The following is a 19,240-nucleotide window of genomic DNA, read 5'->3' as shown; positions in this document are numbered from 1 at the left end:
CTATTTCTAAAACTAATTATCATACCAGGAAATTAAATGCTATATTTCCAAACCAAAGTACAAATGGTACAAATGACATTACAGAGTTTCTTTAATTGATTAATACAGAATACTGAAGCTATTGTCTGCTACTCTGCAGTTACTATTTAGTGACGTACATTTAGAAAGCAGCAAGAGCTAGTATCATCATGTTGGTATGCTGTGTGAGTGGCATAGCTCCTTTTCCTAATTAATTAAAATTGCTGAAGGACAATATATTGCTTCACCCAAGCATTTTCCCAAAGAAAGGACTTAATTTCTGTGACAATTTACTTGCAGATTAGAGAATACAATTCTCTTAAAAATGGGCTTAGGACCAAGTAAATGTGTGAATAACCAAATTTGTGCCTACAAATTTGAAAAAAATCTATGTGTTGAGTGACACATATATATTATGTGTCCATATTATATTGGAAATAGTCCAAAAAGCAGAGAAAGCCAGAGTATCACCTATCAGGCTGGTGATATAATGACAACGTTTTCTATTAATGGTATTGTCCCATCTTATGCAATAGTCAGCCTGCAATAATGAAACAAACACTTTTAACATTACCAGGTGATGTGATGACGATCTGTGAAAACACTCAATTACCAAATTGATTATTTATAAAACATTTCTCACAATGTAGAAGTACCAGGTGTATATGAAACAAATCAATTATTAACTATTGACCCTTTGAAATCAGCCAGCCTTCTCGTTCCTGTAATACAGTGTTGCCAGCAGGCCAATGTCAAGGGAAGTGATCCTTCCCCTCTCAGCACTGGCAAGGCTACCCCAACGTGCTGTGTGCAGTTCTGGGTTCCTCAGTATGCGAGACATGGGCATAAAGAAGAGAGTCCAATGCAGGGACATGAAGATGATGAAGAGACTGGAGCACCTCTCTTACGAGGAAAGGCTGATAAAGGCTGTTTACTTTAGAGAGGAGAAGATTCAAGGGGAGCTTATCAAAATATACCAATATCTAAAGGGAGGGTACAAAGAGATGGCTCTTTTCGGTGTTGCCCAGTGGCAGGACAAGAGGCACAAAAGGAAATACAGGAGACTGTCTTAACATCAGGGAACACCTCTTGTGAGGGTGTTGTAAGCAATGGAAGGAACAGGTTGCTCAGAGAGGTTGTGGAGTTTCCATCCTTGGAGATATTCAATAGCTGACTAGACATAATTCTGGACAAACAGCTCTAGGTCGCCCTGCTATCATTTTTTGGGTGGGAAGTTTCCAGGCAACACCTCTGCTGTATTCTTTGATCTGGTGAAATACAATGAGAATGACAGCAAAATGATACTTCAGTGAGGTAATGCTTATCATCTGAATGCAAAGCTGAACAAGTTCAAATATTAATACTGAGTTTAAGATCTATCCCAATGAAGTTGCATGATGCTTTTGTGACATGTTGCTTTCAAGTACTTATTCAGCATCTTGAATCCTCTGAAGGCTGACAAAAAGACTAACCTCATGACCTGTAGGCTATCAGTCTAATCACTGTACTGTGCAAAAGATAAATGCTGCTACCTTCTCCCTTTAGACTTATGTCTTTTAGGTAGAAGCATCTGTGGTATCAAGAATGAGTTGTGCCTCTCTTAGACACTACCTGCTGTCTGGCAGAACTCATTCTTGTTCCCATTCTTTGGAGCCCAACTCTTCCTTATTCACAGAACGAAGTTATCCACTCTAGCACTTAAACCTAGACCATGACACATGATTTTATTTGCCCTACTCCTTCAAAACCCAGGAAAAAACACTAAAGAACCTGTTACATATGTAATCTATACGTATGATATATATGTGTTACATGTAAATGTAGAGAGTCAACTTTAATTATTATCTATATAAATAGCATCATTTCTATACTGGAAATATTTTTGACTGTTTAGCATGCCTTTATAACCAGACTTACTGCACACTTAATATAAATCTTAGAAAAAATTTCCTTAGACTATCACCTTTAAAATGTAGCATTGCATAAGAGGAGGATTTTGTTATTATGTATCTCATATGTTTTACACTGAAAAAAAATGAATGCAAAACATTAATATGGACATTTTATTAAACATGAAATATAACACATCCATCAATATTTTCAGCAGCTCTTAGATCAAATTTTGTATTTTTCCCTATAAATTAAAAAAAAATGGACTATTAATACATGAGTGCTTTTCAAAATGAAGACTATAGCCCTAAATTTGCGCAAATTACAATATCTTTTATTTTGATGTGTCAAAATTGAATTACAGCAACTCTATCAGGAATAAAAGAGATCAGTATGACTTCTGCAAGAAGAAAGATGCACCAAGAAAAGACAAAACTTTACAAAGGAGTAAGGCCACTGTGGCTAACTCTGTGTTACCAGAGTCAATACAGTAGTCACTTTCAATTTCCTAGTTGTCTTGAGGTTAGAAGTTGGTTCCACTAAGGCAAATGCATTTTTTGGATGTCCAGAATGACCAGATATGTTAGCAGAAAGACCAGTTCTTCTAAACTGACTTTTCAGATCACCTTAGCTTAAAGTCAGGTGACTCATAGCATCAGATACCTCTGTTGTGGCTTGTGCTGAGGTACCAGCTGGGATAATATTCAGGTAAATATCATACTGTTGGTCCATGCCAAGGTAGCTGTCACTCATGAGATACAAAGTGTAGATACACCTAAAATGTAAAAAGCAGAATTGTTAGTTTAGAAATTAGGTATCAGCCACGTGGAAGAGAGAATCATTAAGAGAACTTCATTTCTAAATTTGTCATACTTTCCAGGAGTCTCTGGAGTGTAAAAAGCAACAGAGACAGTATTTCGATTTCTGACATATCCAGTTCTCTTCAGGGCGATTAGTTCTTTTTTATCAACTTCTCCCAATATCAAAAACCATCCTTCATCTTTAACTTTGGGGAATCGAGGAGCCACTGCTTTACTGTCTTGCTTTCCCTGTTAGGGAAAAGAAACAGTTTAGTAAAACTGGAAATCATCGTTCTAAAATACCATTCTTCCTTGAATGAAAAACCACAAAAACACTCACATGATTTTTTACATAATACTATAATTTAGCCAGATGCAAATTAAAATATTTTTATTTGTTTCCAGATGAAGACTTCTTTTCAAAATAAACAGAGAAAAACAGTTCAAAGGGAAAAAAACACAACAGAATACAAGATATCATTCCATTTATTTTGTAAGCTATTTCAACTTGAATGGAAATACTGTTCCCTTTTTGTAATTTCATCTAATGTATCCCAAATGCTATTCTCAGCAGAAGGGTTAGTTGTAAACCTTGTGTCTTTAAATAATGTTAAACAATATTGTTTAAGATTAATAGAAGGACAAAAGAAAAAAGCACCTGGAATCTGAAATCTTTATTTCAGGTTGATATAGCAAAAAGAAAGATTATTTCAGTTATTCTTTAAAACAGTGACTTTACTGCTGAAAGCTAAAGATATAATGATGTACACTCAATCAGCATTCATTTTGTGCTCTGTAGATGGAAAGGTTTTACTGAAGATTCATATGGAAGAAAAAAACACCACCAAAGCAACGAAGCTTCTGAAACAGTTTGATCCAACTGTTTCATACAAAAGAGGGATCAAATTCTGGGAGATGTTTATAAAACAGTGATCATTACATGAAATGCTTCTGCTCCCTCCTTCTTTCCAGTTCAAATCGAACGGCTTATGGAGAAGCTCTGACCTTTTTTTTCTTCCTACAGCTTCCCTTGAGGCTGAGGATGTGTTAACAAGTAGAAACATATTTATAGGTATGGGCTCTGGTATGCAGTTTGGAGGTTCATGAGAATTTCATAGGGACACTTTAAAACTGATCTGGGGAAGCAAGATATGTAAGAATATGAGTGGTAAGAGTTTGGGTAGTGAAGTGAACATATCTACTGCTTTATAGTACCCAAGCAAATGAACTTTATGAGTTTCTGTTCTGTAAAAAAATAATCACAGATTTTTTTCATTGACTTTAACTGGTTTAGGATATTACCTTTAGAGTCTATTTACTGTCCTACTGCACCCTGAAAAGCCATCTGCTTCACTACTAACACAGAAAAGACTTTCAAAGTGTTTACAGTTTACATCATTCTTAAACCACAAAAATATTGTTATGCTCTGTAAAACATAAATGGATTACTGGAAACTTGTGCAGTTGGGAAGGAAATAATACATTTATGTACCTGATATCCCATCTGGGTTCTCTGCAGATTTATCTGGAGAACATACTCTTGATCAGCATGCAATTTTATCCATCTTCTGTCATCTCGTGTGTCTGTTGTCAACAGAGGAACAGGCACTTCGTTCTGAGGCTGAACTGGGTCATCCCAACAGCCCTTAATGCTCAGGCTAACGTTTAGAATTGGCAAACGGGACAAGAAATTCCAAGCCTGTAGAAAAAAAACAGATCCCTGTGGATTACAAGACAATCTATACAATTCAGGTGACTGTCATAATAATAATTCAATGTGTGGTTGATATTCTTATTCTATATTAATAATAATTTATTATGTATTGGAATATCGTATTTAATAGTACAACTCTTCAAATCACAAGCATAAAATACTTTTTCTTAACCTCTTACTCTAATTTCTTCTAAGCAAATAAAACAAATGTGAAACTCTCAAGCACATTATACATGCCTCACTAAGATTACTGATGTCTGAACACAGGAAAAATTCCTTACCACTCCCGATTAAAGTATTTTTTTCCTATAAGCCACTTAAAAACTAGTATAATTAAGTTTTAAATTAAACTTCCTTAGCATAATCCATAAAGAACAAGTCACTGCAGTGCTAATTAGCAATGGGCAAACCTCAGAGAGTTCAGAGGATCAGTTCAGATAATTAACCAAAAGTTCAACTGCATATCCAAAGTTATCCTGACTTTTTTTTTTAAGGCTTTCTTCCATCGATCTTCATGAACCCTTCTTCTTACAATCCTCCAGAGGAATCTTAAGTCTGTCATTTCTTGTGAACTGCAACAGGGCCTCAACTTTTATCTTTGCACAGAGAACCGTGACTAGAGGCATACAATTTATGTAGCTGAATGTGTGGCAATTCATGAAGCATCCTGAAAATGCAACCCTATGTATTTCTCATTTGGGTCTCCATCAGACAAGCAAAAGCACTTCTGAGAAGCTGTGACAAAACTGGAGGGAAGTAACACAGGCTTTCATTTAGTAAAAATCAGCATATTCACTTGATGAAATCTTTTAGGAAGAAGGAATAGCAAATTTTGCTGTGGAATGGTGGCAGTGATTTGTGGCCTCGCTAGGGGTGAAAAAGATAGATGAGGTTGACACTGGAAGGAAAACGAAAACAACCACCAACACCCTCCATCCTGTCCTCCTTCCTTTCCATCCCCAAAGCAAAGCAGGAATCTGCACTTCACTGATGTTTTCAAAAAAATGCATGAAAAGCAAGGTAGAGGGCAGGAAGGAGAACAAAGGAAGAATATTGATCTTGCTAAGGTGCCAGCAGATGGGATCTTGTGGGAATGAAGAGAGTAGGCTTAGTCACATGGGCAATACTGGCATGGAACAGAAATTTTTAATTTGGAAAAAGGCTAAAGTATACATACGTACATATTTTATATATCGTTTAGACCATCTTATGTTTTAAAAGAATCTGTTTTCATTTGGATTGTGCTTGATGCATCTCTGATTACTTTTTCTGAGCTGGAAGGTCTAGAGCCCTAGTAAAAGTTAACTTTGATTTTTGGAGACACCATTACCAAGATTCATCCTTACAAAAATGGTGTATGTTAATACACAATTAGGGAAACAGCAGCCAGGGTGAGTACACCTAAGATTGCACTGCCATAGGAAAAGGTGCTGTGTGCCTCTCTCTCACAGCGAGCTGTCCCCCCCTCCATCCCCAGTATGTTGGCACTGCCATACCGTGGTTGTGCAGCTAGATGGATCAGCTTGCTAATCATTTTGGTGACAGCATGAACTTAGATCAGCTTAAAGCTGATTGTGGAAGCCTATCCTGTAATCCTGTGAGCCCTCTAAATAAGCATAAACCTAAAAGAAGTGCTCCTGCCTCCTCCCCTGCTGGCACACGCATTCACTAGCCACTTGGCTACAGGCCATTTTGACTGTCAGCAAGAGGGCTGATGTGATCCCTCCTCCCCTTGTCCCCAGATGCTCCTTCCCACCTCCTCACTTGAACCATCCACAGCATTTGTGCAGCTGTGCAGCGAGCCAGGTCAGGAGAGGTGAAAATGGCATGGGGAGGGCAGAACTGCCCATTTCGGCTGCGGCGCAGACTTAGGTTGGATTAAAATGGCTGCATTACCATAGCCCGGCTGAAATAAATGAGAACTGATTTAGGCTAAAACTAATCTCTTTCTCTCTTCCCTCTTGTGTGTGCTGCATGAACAGCTGTGCCCGTTCAATGGAGAAGGTGGGGAGGGCCAGCTGTGAGCGCTCGCAGAGCTGCAGTGTAAAACAGGACACCGACAAACTGCATTCATGTTTGAATGCTTTAGCTTAGGAAAGACGGGAACACTGAAACAGAAAATAGAATATAGCAGCTAGAGCGTTAAGGGAAGATATAGCTTTCCTTTCTGCCCTGATTCTGCAAAAAAAGGCGAAAAAAGGCAGCACCTCGAATGTGAAAAAACACCAAAGGCATTCATAATGAATTAGTAGCTGCCAAGATTTTGCTACATTTAACACATAAGGCCATAAAAAAAATCACTCCCAGCAGATCACACTGGATGAGATAACTTGTGTAGTTACACCTTAACTGGAAAATAGATTTTCTGTTTAATGTAAATGTTTTTAGGATGAATCTTACTGTAGGAACTTTGCAGAGCTACTGTGCGAGATTCTTCATGCACCAAAGCAGTGTATTTGTTGCTGTTTTCAGAAGAGGCACTCTAACCTATAACAACTTGGTGACCACCCCTTTTGTCATACTTTAGATATCATTTATCTAGTAAACTTTTATGCACACTATCTTGTGGGACAAGGCCTGTTACAATTATGTTAGAAGAAAGTTTAATTTCAGAATTGGTTATTCTGTATTAGCTCCTTATGTGGCATTACCTGTTGCTCTGTTGAAGACTCTGATTTGGTCCTGTTAATACTATACAAGACTACATATTTTATGTGTCAAAGGCTGTCATGTTCTCATGTAGCTTTTACGGTGCAAACAAAGCAAAGTAACCCCGAATAACATCTTAATCAGATAAGAAGACAGTTGTAACACTTCATTCTCCAGGTCTTATGTTTTTGAAAATTGAAAAGAAAGTTAGTGCAGCTTGATCAGTGATGCACCATTGACAACAGGCTGTCTTTTTATCATCCATGCAATTTCGATAAAATATAGTGATGCTTTTCTCATTGAGGGAAAAAGTCAAGCAGTAGCAGATAAAAATGAAAAAAGAAGATTACAGAAACACAGATACTTCCAGAGTAAAAGCAGGTAATACCAGAGCAGAGCTAATATTCTTTAAATGTTGGGATTTCTTTTTTATCTTTCCATAAAGTAAGTATCAGTTTAGTATTTTAAAAGGTGCCTAATTGCCTTAGAAACTGAAATTCATTGTTAAAAAAAACAATTTAGAATGAATCACTGGAAGAAACTTGAAGCTTAAAGCCAAAGATCAGAGTTACATCCTAAATAGTTTTTGAATAGCTGTTGAATTTAAAGCCCAGATGACATTCAGTTATGTTTAGGCTTGTAACTAATATTTGGAAAATTAAGCTCAGGCTCCCACATTATTTAGGTATTGACAAATCCATTTTTTTTTTTTCCTTGTTTAGGATGACATTAGCATATATTCAATCCTTTTCAATGCATCAATACACCTAATGGGTGAATTTACATATACTACACATATATCTTTAGCTTTATTGTTATATAACCTTATCTTTTATATATATATATCTTTATTTCAAACCCATAGATTAAAAATATAATCACGTTAGAAATTCTTCACGAACCTTTAATAACATCATTAACAATTTTGCCAATAAACGATCTCCCCAGGACTTAGCTTAATATTCCAAATCCATGAGCAGCTTCAAGAGCTGCTATTTAAAAATTAATTACCAATCTGCTTAAAAGATATTTTCTTCTTTCCAAATGTGAATTTTCTTTCCTTTTCCTGTCTTCCCCAAATTTATAAAGCTTAAACTGTTTTTACCATTTTTGTGCTAGTAACAGGTTTAAGATACAGGTTCAATATACTATGAGTGAGAAGTAAAAGAATGTTTTAGGCATTTTTGTGGTGTAGTTACCACTTTATTTGAGTTTGTTCAGGTCTGATTCCAGGATGCTAGATTTAAAGGCTGTAATTTTGTATTTTTTCATTATAGAAACTATATCATAAAGGTACTTTCCTTTATTGGAGATCTTTTTTCTTGGCTGGCCCTAGTTTAAGTGCATATTAAGAGACTTTACACGTGAAGGTACTCAACAGGCAGTCTCAATATAAATTTTAATTCTATGTAAGCTATTATGACAGTTTTTTCCTGGAAAAAAAAAAAAAAAAAGCCTTAAAAATATAAAATGTTGGTATAAAGGTTTCACTTTTGCAATGACCTGAGTAACACAGTCATGGCTTTGCAATACCCAGTATGGCCATTCCCAACTCACAGAAATGAAATTTTATCCTTATACAATGCTGAGGCATTATGTTTTTTTCCTCTTATATGCATCTATATTTACAAACATAGACATATAGAGGCATAGAGTCATTCACAGTGTGAATGTACACACCACATACACACAAGCTATTTTTGAGGAAACTGCTAAGACATTTCAATACCAGCCAAACATATTTATCTGAGGATTAATCTTCATCTATTGAATCAGACGAGAACACTGCCATGCATACAATTATTTAATTAGCAGCCAAATCCTCTGCCAGTCAGCAGCCGCTCCAGGCATACTGATGGGGCAGTAGATGCAAATCTCACAGTAGTACTGCTTTTTCTCATTACTACTGCAATTAGCACTTAAATTGATGCTTTAAACATACTAATTTCTGGAATAATTCAGGATTTGTATGTTACCTGGGATCGCCTCACTGCAGAGACGACACCAGATTGCTACGCAAATTGAAGCACTTTTGAGCCAAATAACCATCATCATATCAGACAGAGCCAATTTGCATTTGCTTTTAAAGATAACAGAATGGCAATTTATGCAAATAAATTAAGTAAGTTTACTTCTGAGTTCTCCCTGAACTAATTATAACAATGTTCTAATTTTTTATCACATCTAAAAGTTGGACTGAAATCAATGTGTATTATGTTAGAAATCTGTTGTTAAAGGAAGCCTTGTTTTGATGTCAATACATTTTCTTAATTCAGAATTTTGATGGTAATTTAGTTAGAAATGCAGATGTCTGTTATAGACATTTAAATACTTTTCTTCTTGTTTGCATACCAGTAAAAGGTTTAACTGAAGCTGAACAGTCAAACACAGGACATATTGCTGTCCTTTTAAATATTCAAATAAAAATCATGTGAAGTATAGCTTTTGAAGTTGTCCTCTTTCATACATTTATTTGAAATCAATAGGCTTATCATGTGATGAATACTATGGAATATAGCTATCCTTTGCTGGAAACTGCTTGAAAAAAAAAACAACTGAAAATAATAACCTGAGAGCAGCTTCAACATTTTGAGATTTTATTTTTTTTTTGTCTCCTCCCTATGAAATGTGAAAATTTCATCTGCTTTTTCTGTTTCAAATAGAAAATGAGTGCTGGATCTTTTACCAAGGGTATTCTCAGAATATAAGGTGTCTGACAGGCCACTTCAGAAACCAGCTATGATGACATTTGCAATGCATGCATTCTTAGTGCATAGCTGGCTATGAAAAAGTAGATAACACTCAGCAGATTGTACAACCTAGACAAGCATCTTTAGAGTAAGGAGATGTGTTAATATCAGCCATAAACCAGACAATGTTACTGGTTAACAGAGAATAACAGAACATGTTGAGAAAACAGGCTGAGAAGAACCTCTGTAAAGCCATCAGTGCCTTTGAAATTAGAGCAATGAATGTGTTGCACTTTATACGGAACATCCCATGCTATTAGCTCAAGGGGAGAGAGTATATCTTTTCCCAACTACTCTTCCTTTCCAATCATACTGATAATGACCGTGTATAGAAAGTATTACCTGTGAAATGTGTGCTGTTTGCAATTCACCGTCCACAATGGAGGCAAAAACATTCTCTTTTCCTTCACAGGCAGCCATTAGTTCAGGAAGACACTCGATAGGTCCTTGGTAACCTCCATGCACACTCTTCCTTTTTTCTTGGCTCCACTTCCTGATACAGTCAGAAAAACATGACCAGGGAGGGAAAGCAAACATTTATTTGCAGTTGTTTTGGTGGTAAAACTCGATGCTAGTTTCAGTTATTAAATGCTGGTCATTTACTTTTTGGCAGCACTAATTATTGTATCTATAGAGCTCAGCACTATCTGTGATATTAAGATGGGCACAATGTATTTTATCATGGATTAAAATAAAGAGGTAATTAATATACATAGTTAGATTTGTTAGAACTTGGAAACCTTCCAGTGATCTCTTGTTCATTTGTCTGGAATCACGGCTCTCAAAATAATCTGCGTGGGTTAATTAATCAGTGAATATTGAAAACAGAAACAAAACCTCCATTTGGGAAAGCAACACTGTGAAAGAATTAGTTTACTTCTGTTACATTAACGAACATTCTTGGGCACAACAATGACATTCAAACACTACCAGCAGCCAGGTGGAATGAAATTGCAAACCTGCAAACACTTGGACTAGGTACATACCGAAAAAGGTAAAGGTGTTGTACTTCTATATTGGGCAAAGTAAGCAGGGAAGAGTCATGTATCCATCTACCCTGAACCACCATCTGCACCAGATTGGTTATATTCAGAGCAGTCACCAGCCAGCCATGATGTGCTGCCACATCCAGCATTGCCTAATCAAAGGAGACATATATAAAAAGAGAAAAAGCAAGTATAATTGTATTCCTGGTTCATACAAATAAGAACATTTATTTAATGTTTAGCATACGTGAATTTCTAGCCTTCCATGGAGGAATCTAATGCAACTTCTACTGATGGCAGTAGGCACCTTTTGAATTAACCTTGAAAAAAGATGGATTACATCCTGCATCATCAACTGCTGCCCTTGAAAAGGTAATTTACACCATGTTTTGTGGGGTATGAGCAGAAGGTGGATCTTTTCCTTAAAAATAACCTCTCTTTTACATGATACTACTGGGAATGAAAAGAATAAATCTCAAAGTTCACTGGAAAGGAAGATGTTACAATTCACTGCAGTACTAGTTCCTCTTTTGACATAAGAGCTTTACCAGATTTTTGTAATTATTCAAAAAATCTTTGGTCTATTTAAGAATGACAACATATTTACATTTGTTCCAAAATTAATACCAACATCACTTACAAGTAGCAGTTATTATTACCCCCATTTCAAACCTAAGGACTTTAAAAAGTATATCCTGAATGGGACTATACAGAAACCTGAAATTTAGTGTAATGGGCATTTTGAGGTTTTGTTCAACACTGACACCTATCTTTAAATCTTGAAGAAAGATTACAAAACAGCTAATGGTTTACCTGGGTTGAGTAAGACCAGTCAGCAACAACACAGATTTCACTCTTTGCACTGTATACAGCTGATTGTTTAGATAATGACGGATGTCTGGCTGTCACTTTGGCATCTCTATTCTGAATCTGAAAGGCTTTCCCCAAGAACATAAAAAAACAAAAAACAACAACCAACCAAACAAAAAAACATCCAGATGCACATCACGCTTAAAAGTGTTAATGGTCATCCTGCCTTTCATGTCTTGTGAGTTCCCGTTCCATTTATACGTCTATATTTTAGACAATACAAGTGAAAGTTATACTCTAAGTATCAATAGCATGAAGATCTAACTCTGCAAAATTTGTTACAGAGCATGCACTGTGAGTGGTCCTACTGACCTTTTTTTTTTTTTTTTCCTGAGACTGAAGCTGAATTCTATTTGGTTAGTCTGGAGGAGAATTTAAGAATTTGTCCAAAGGAAAAAGAACCAAGCATGACCTTTTGGCTTCAATGTATTTTTTTTTTTAATAGTGGATGCAGTTATTTGCATATATACTTTTCACCCTGCCTACAGAACAGTAAAGCAATTAATATGATTTATGGGAGTATTTCAGCTGGTGAAGAAAATTAAGCTATATGTTAGTTCTCATTCTAATTTTCTTGTTTAATACCACCGTAATCACAATAAAGTCTGTGTTTTCATATCACAGTACTCCAACTCAGTAGAAAGTCACATATTTAAAAGTGGTTTGCAATGTAGTAAATTCGATTAAAATACTGGAAAATGTTTTTTTCAAGAAAGCAATAAAACAATCTGACATATTGAACAGTTTCCATGCTTCTTTAAATACTATTTTCTTAGTATTACGGGAATTGTAGTTTGATTTTAGGACTAGGCTTAAGATGTTTCCATGGGTTTTTCTTTTCAAGACAACTTATATTGGTTGATACTTTCATAGACAGCACATAGCCTGCTTAATTTTAACATATTTTCCAGCCACCAGTGTAATGACGGGATGCTGTCTATGTAAGTCTTTACATTTAATCAAATGTTTTACAGACAAACAAAAGGCAGCATTTACTTAAGGCAAACTAAACAGTGAAATCTTCTTTAAACAAAGGAGCTGTTTACACACGCAGAGCTATTTCAATTAAATTACACTGATTCTGGAGAAATGCTGAGTTTAAAGACACAAGTTAGTTTCAGTCATGGTCAGTCACACAGTTTATTTTAGCAGTTTACAATGCAATTTCAACAGGTTTTATTTCAGATCAGGGTGAAAAGATCATTGACACTTAGAAAAATATTTAAGGTGTTACCCTGAATTACACAAATGTTGTCTCATTTCTTGTGAGTTGTGGATAAAGTGCCTTTCAGCTAATAATGAACTAGATTTAACATTTGTCTTTTTTTTTTTTCCTTTTTTTTTTGAGGAACAGTCATAGTACCCTGAAACAAACAATCATCTTTACCCTAGAAGTACCTCACAGCCCAACAGCAACTGTTTTCTGTCTTTTCACTTGGCTTGCCAAGGTGATTTCCAGGTATGATTATCTTAATCATTAGAAAATAAGATCACGTTTGAAATAACACTTGAAAGGAACAGCTTTATGGCCTATAGATGTTGGTTCACATAATTTTCAGTCAGATAAAGACAGAATTGTTCTCAGCATTTCTGAGAGCAAATCTTGGCTTTTAAACTTGGAGGATGGGTTGTTCTTTTCCTGCTTCCACATCTTGAAAGATACTGGAGCCTACACACATCAGTGCCTCTCAGCCTGGTGCTCAGATAGTGTTTTACCTCCCTCCTATTTTACACTACTTGATTCTTTCTCTTTCCTTTCTGCTATTCTGGCATAGCCTGAAACATCATGTTTCTCAATCATGAAACTGCTGTATGTGCATTAATAATAACGGGTGCATACTTATCCTGCCTTCTCCATGAACAGCAAGAAGAATAAGGTAAGCTGTATTTTCAGTCAGCATAAAGCAGTGGTATTTTCATAAAACACTTCTGAGGATAGATGTACAACATTGTTTTCATTGTTTTCTTTCTTTCTTTCTTTCTTTCTTTCTTTCTTTCTTTCTTTCTTTTTCTTTCTTTCTTTCTTTTTCTTTCTTTCTTTCTTTTTTCCTTTCTTTCTTTCTTTTTTCCTTTCTTTCTTCCTTTCTTTTTTCCTTTCTTTCTTCCTTTCTTTCTTTCTTTCTTTTTCTTTAAATCTATTCCCTTACTCTCACCCTTTTAGCAGAGGCTTGAAAAGGGGAAGAGAGAAGACGTAAGAGAAAGATAAATCTAAAACAAGCTATACACTGAAATTAACTGGAGGATTCTTTCACATAGAAAATCTCCTAGAAATTGATAGAGGCCTGCAGATAGATATCCCGTAGGGAGTAAGGAAAGCCTGTGTGTGTGAGACTCTGTGTTACACATTGTTATAATGAATCCACATGGCAAATCCTCTTTTCCTCCTTATTTTCTGCTTCTTCACCCATACAATTTATTCACAGCATCTCTATCTGGATGTGAAATCCAAGACAGTGACATTGTGAAAAAGTCAGAACAATAGTAAAGTTGGCTTGTTTCATCTGCTGCCTTGGAAACCTACACATGCTTCATTTTCTCCTAAGTGTAAAACACACAGATGCTTGATACTCAAATAGTTGTTGAAATTCCTATAAATAGTCAAAGTAACAAATTGAACCTTTTTGCTCCAAATTAGCACAATTATAAAAAGAAAAAAATGCAAAAGAAAAATTAATAATTACTTCATATTTGTCATCTGATGAACAATATTTATGCTCTACAGTTGCTGCTTGTTTTTATTGTTGTTTTTCTAGAAATTTGTTGCTTCTTAACTTTAACTCTTATTTTGCAAAGGTATAAATAATTTCTAAATATTTAGCAGCTTATAGGATTGGAACAGATTAAGATTATCAATCTAAACTGAAAATGGCACAAGTTGTTCATCTACCTATTTAGCATCAGAATTTCTTGCCAACACAAGATAATTTCATCAGAGAGAAAAATTTAGAAGAGAGGAGGACAGTGAGTGCAAAAGTGAAACAAGAGAAAACTATGAAGATACTTTTACTTACAGAAAACAAACTACATATTTTAGTAAACCAACAATTAAAAAAAAAGCTTCATGTGCACTGCTTTTTAACCTAAAGTGGAAATAAGGGGGTAAATAGATGGAGTCAAGGGAAATACTGTTTGTTATAATGAAAAACGCTTACCATCATCTTATTTGGGCTTCTTCCTACGCTTAGGAGAATAAAACCAGAGGCATACAGTGAGATGGGTTTTGATGAAAGAATCAGGTTTTAGCTCTTAAGCCTTTCCAGTGTCATGCTCTGACAGCCATGAAGTAATAACACCAATTATTAAACGTGTCCTTTAGCATTCTAGCCATCCTTACCAAAAATAATTTGACTTGTACAAGTACAACCTATATGATTCTGCGATGCAGATGCGTGGCACGGGACCAGAGACTGTACAACCAGTAGAGCTTCTGACCTCCTCAAATGACTTAAATAGCTTTTTTCTCTAAGGTAAGTTATTGAAATGTTAAAATAAAACAGCTTGCATCTTAACAGATATCGTATACTGCGTGAACTATTCTTTATTATTCTGTTTGAACTCACCTGTTATATAGTTCTGAATACACTAAGCATTCTACTTAAATACTGTAAATATAATTGTAAACATTGCATATATAAATATTGATATTTTGGGCTAATTATATCAAGAAAAGTGGCAATGAAGCCAAATGAACAATGAGAACAGCTCTGGATAAAGAGGCTAGCTAAGTAGACTAAGACAACTTGTGGCTGAGAATAACATCTGTGATTACTCAGCTAAAAGTAAACTGCCTACTGTGATGCCATTGGTGGTATTGCTTCGGTGGGTGGGAGCTGAAACTTACAGAGTACCTAGGGTGAGTTACACGGCTCAAATTTTCCCACTCTTTAAAGATTCATGTTACTTTTTGTATCAGTGTGTCATATACTACAGTAATTTATTGAGTGCCTTTATTTGGGAAATTGAAGGTTTCTACACTATTCCGTACAGTGCTGCTGGCAGAACCACTTTCACCTTAGACTTGAAACATTACATTACACACATTACATTAGACTTTATGTAAAATAAATCCAGCACATCCTCAGACAAACAAATACAAAGCTTATTCTGCACTACAAAGCTTATTCTGCAGTGATGCTTTGAGAAAGGAAACAGATATATAAGAGAAATAAACTCTGTAAGACTAAAATACTTCAAATTTATTGCACAATTAAGTGAAAAAAGAGAGTTAAGGCTAGTTGGATTTTATGCTTATTTCTCTACCCCAATTTTTTGTGTATATTATTCTAATATCAAATAATGAAAATATCCCCACCCTTGCCTACCCTTTATGCCAATATAAGTTCTGTTGTCTCAGACTAGACTTCAGGGGTTTAAATCCATAGATTTAAATCCATAGATTTAAATCAATCATTAGAATTGTGCCTAATTAAAACTGTTTAAGATTATAGAGTTTATATGACAAATATTTCTACATTATAATAAATAACAAATGTATTTCCATTTTTGCTTTCTATTTTCCTGAAATCTGTTAATATGGGATAATATACATCTTTTTTTTTTTTTTTTTGCATATGCTTCAAGCCTTCCAATATGTGGTATTATGTTATGATCAAATGTGACTTGAGATCACACTAATACAAGTAACATTTTTCCAGATGTTAAAGCATGCCATGTATTATAAGTTTCATGGTTTTATATAAATCATGATTACGATTCTTCAGTTGTATACTGTAGAAACAACAAATGAAGACTTTAAAAGTTTATTTGAAGAAGTCTTACAGAGGATCTTTAGATCACTACCTTTTGTATGTTACATATTTGCAGAGCAGGTCAGAGTTCTAGTCAAAAATTACCTTTTAGAGATGTATTAAATAGGAGGGGTTCTTTCAAATCGGTATCAAATTCATTCAGCTGTACAATTTTAGTTTACAGGAAAAAAAAAAAAAGTACACTCTATGAGAGAGACAGTGAATAAGATGTAATTAATCCTAATTGGGCACTCTTTATACTGCCCTCTGCATTCTCCCTCCATTTTTTTTTAAAGCATATTCAGCTACATCTTCCTCTGCTACCCACTATGAGAGACAGATTCTTCATTCTCCCATCAACATAAAGGTCTCACTGATGAATATAAATTACGACCTTCCTAGCTGCTTTGTAAGATTACTATCCCTGTATTCATCCTTTAGCCTCCATAGTAACATTATTAGTATGACCAGAACCAGGGAAAGGACAAATCACTTACTGTCTGCATTTAGTGGAGTGCAACCCTTTCGGCTCTTTCTTATTTTTTTTTTTTATATATTATTACAGAAATAAAAGCAGCTATGGAATGTGATACTAGCAATATAAAACTGGTAGGGCATAACCCAACATGTTCAGAACTTGTTGAATCCCAGTGTACAATTTATTTTCAAATTACTTATTAATAAACTGATATTCTATACTCGGCTAGTGAACTGTAAATACAATGAAATGTTTTTGAGAAAAATCGCTTGGCAAGAAATCCCAGTTTCCTCAACCTAAACAATGTCTTAAAGTTGGCATTTGTTCCACAGCTAACACAAATCTACCAAACCTATGAAAAATATACAGTATGTTTCTGTAAAAGTTGTCCTCTTTAACATTTCAAATCAGCTTCAAAACAGTAATGTAATATTTTGTCAATAATTAAAATTTTTGAGTGCATTCACAAGACTCCTTTTCAACAGCAACAGTTATTCCCAGTAACTTTCTCCTGAACTTTTAGCCCCATAAGGTTAGCATTCAGGAAGCTCAGCTGCTGTCTAACAAACTTAATTAATCAAAAAGTCATTTCCGAGCTGTAACTATGAGTAAAAGTGCTTCAAGTGTGCTAGCAAGCCTACAAGTTAATCAAAATGCTAATGCAGTACAAATTAAAGTTGTGATTAACATTTCACAGTAGCTGCTTAAGTGAATTGATCACACAAATGGGTTAAGCATTACTCATTTCCTCCTGCCCCAACTGGGAAAAGGTTTGTCATGCTGCGGGGGGGGCGTTATATATAAGCAGCACCAAATCATCATTAAACTGTCACCAAGATACTTCCATACAGCAGTTCGCAAATTATCCACAGTGAGCAAAATCCCCAACACCATGGCCACAAAGGCAACCCCCCTATCCCTTTGCCAGACATACCTGTAGAATAAAAGCAGGCAGCAAGTGTTTCCACCTCAGCATTTCCTATGTCCAGGTATTATCACTACAATGCTATTTATTGCTCTTTATTGCCTATAAATGAGCATTACTTACAGTATATACTCTGTAAGTTTTTGGATTATTCCATTATTTCCACTCTCCTTATGTGGACAATAATAGCAACCATACAGGCTGCTAATAAAATCGCAGATATGGTACTATCACTGGAATACTACACACACACACAAAGAATATGTGTAGTGGCTACAGAGACCCTGGCCTCTGCTTGTAGCATCCTTCAGTTGGTTCTGAATAGTATTCTGCACTGTGAAGTTGATTTGATTGTCCTCCCTTCCTTCAGTTAAGCTGCCCATTTATTTATAGTTACAAATGCATCTATTAAACAAAGCAATTATGTCTTTGCCTGGGCACTTCTGGACAAATCTTGCATATGCAACAGCAACATAGGCCATGCCTGTAACTCCCACCTTTCAATGAGTAATTGGCATGCCTGCAATAACACAGTACAAGAGCTCAAAACATACCTTAAGGTCTTTAAGAACTTCTCCATTTCCTCATAGGCAAGAAAACAAATGACCCAAGGGGTACAGCTCCCAAAGCCAGTAGTTCTAGTGGCTGTAATGAACTAAGGAGGTCTGGGGAGGATGGAAAGTCCAGAGCAGAGGGGCATTCTCATTTGCATAGTCTGGGAACTGCAGCTCAGGCACCTGTGCTGTTTGCAGCTGTAAGCATGCTATTATGGCCAGAAAGCAACTTCTGCCTAAGGAACAGTAGATAAAGCTCCCACCAGCAGCCACAACAGCCTGCAGGTTACTAGCTTAAGCATTTAATCCATAAACTAGCTCTTAAGACAGCTGAATTGCTCAGTATGTTTGTGCAATATTTGAAGCTTCTAAACGTGTACAACGAAGATGATTCTCAGAATTGTAGCAAAAGCTGCAATTGAAATGTTTAGAAACAATTTTAACTATTTTGGAATGGGAAAAAGGGGTGCTAAGCATATCGTTGTCCAGCCAATACGGAAATGCAGTGCTTAACCTGAAAAACCTTTTCATTTCATAATCAGATTCTCCAGAGGGATAACACGGCTGGGAAAGGCAGGCCATCAGCAGCAGAGCCACAAGGGCCTCATTTCAGGGCCGTGCACATTTCCCATGCACACTACGCTTTACTGTGCGGTTCAGAACCTGACTTCCTGCCCATCTTCCCTCAGTGCACAGGTACCCTACTGAGATGCATTTAACACATCCATGGGTAAACACTTCTTAAAGGTTAAGTCTGGGCTCCATGGCAGTTCTACTCCCAGCAATATTAAAATATTTTATCAACGATTATGCTACAAGTGGAGGCTTGTGGCCAATCCCAATGCAAAGCCAGCAACT

General features: G+C 35.9%; 1 protein-coding gene across 1 annotated transcript in view; it reads right to left on the bottom strand.

Annotated features, from left to right (window-relative positions):
- Window positions 1-2,067: 2,067 nt before the first annotated feature.
- The window catches only part of ASCC3 (activating signal cointegrator 1 complex subunit 3), a 277,788-nt gene continuing 260,615 nt past the window's right edge, over window positions 2,068-19,240 (bottom strand). Inside the window, exons 38-42 of the mRNA XM_035321897.1 lie at window positions 10,808-10,959; window positions 10,164-10,314; window positions 4,201-4,407; window positions 2,782-2,957; window positions 2,068-2,683 (exon numbers count right to left, since the gene is read on the bottom strand). Of these exons, the coding sequence (XP_035177788.1) occupies window positions 2,536-2,683; window positions 2,782-2,957; window positions 4,201-4,407; window positions 10,164-10,314; window positions 10,808-10,959 (834 nt within the window). The 3' untranslated portion in view covers window positions 2,068-2,535. The remainder of the gene's footprint in view (window positions 2,684-2,781; window positions 2,958-4,200; window positions 4,408-10,163; window positions 10,315-10,807; window positions 10,960-19,240) is intronic.

The sequence above is a fragment of the Oxyura jamaicensis genome, chromosome 3 (genome assembly GCF_011077185.1).
Source record: "Oxyura jamaicensis isolate SHBP4307 breed ruddy duck chromosome 3, BPBGC_Ojam_1.0, whole genome shotgun sequence".
Lineage (NCBI taxonomy): Eukaryota > Metazoa > Chordata > Aves > Anseriformes > Anatidae > Oxyura > Oxyura jamaicensis.
This window is presented reverse-complemented; position numbering and strand designations above follow the sequence as displayed.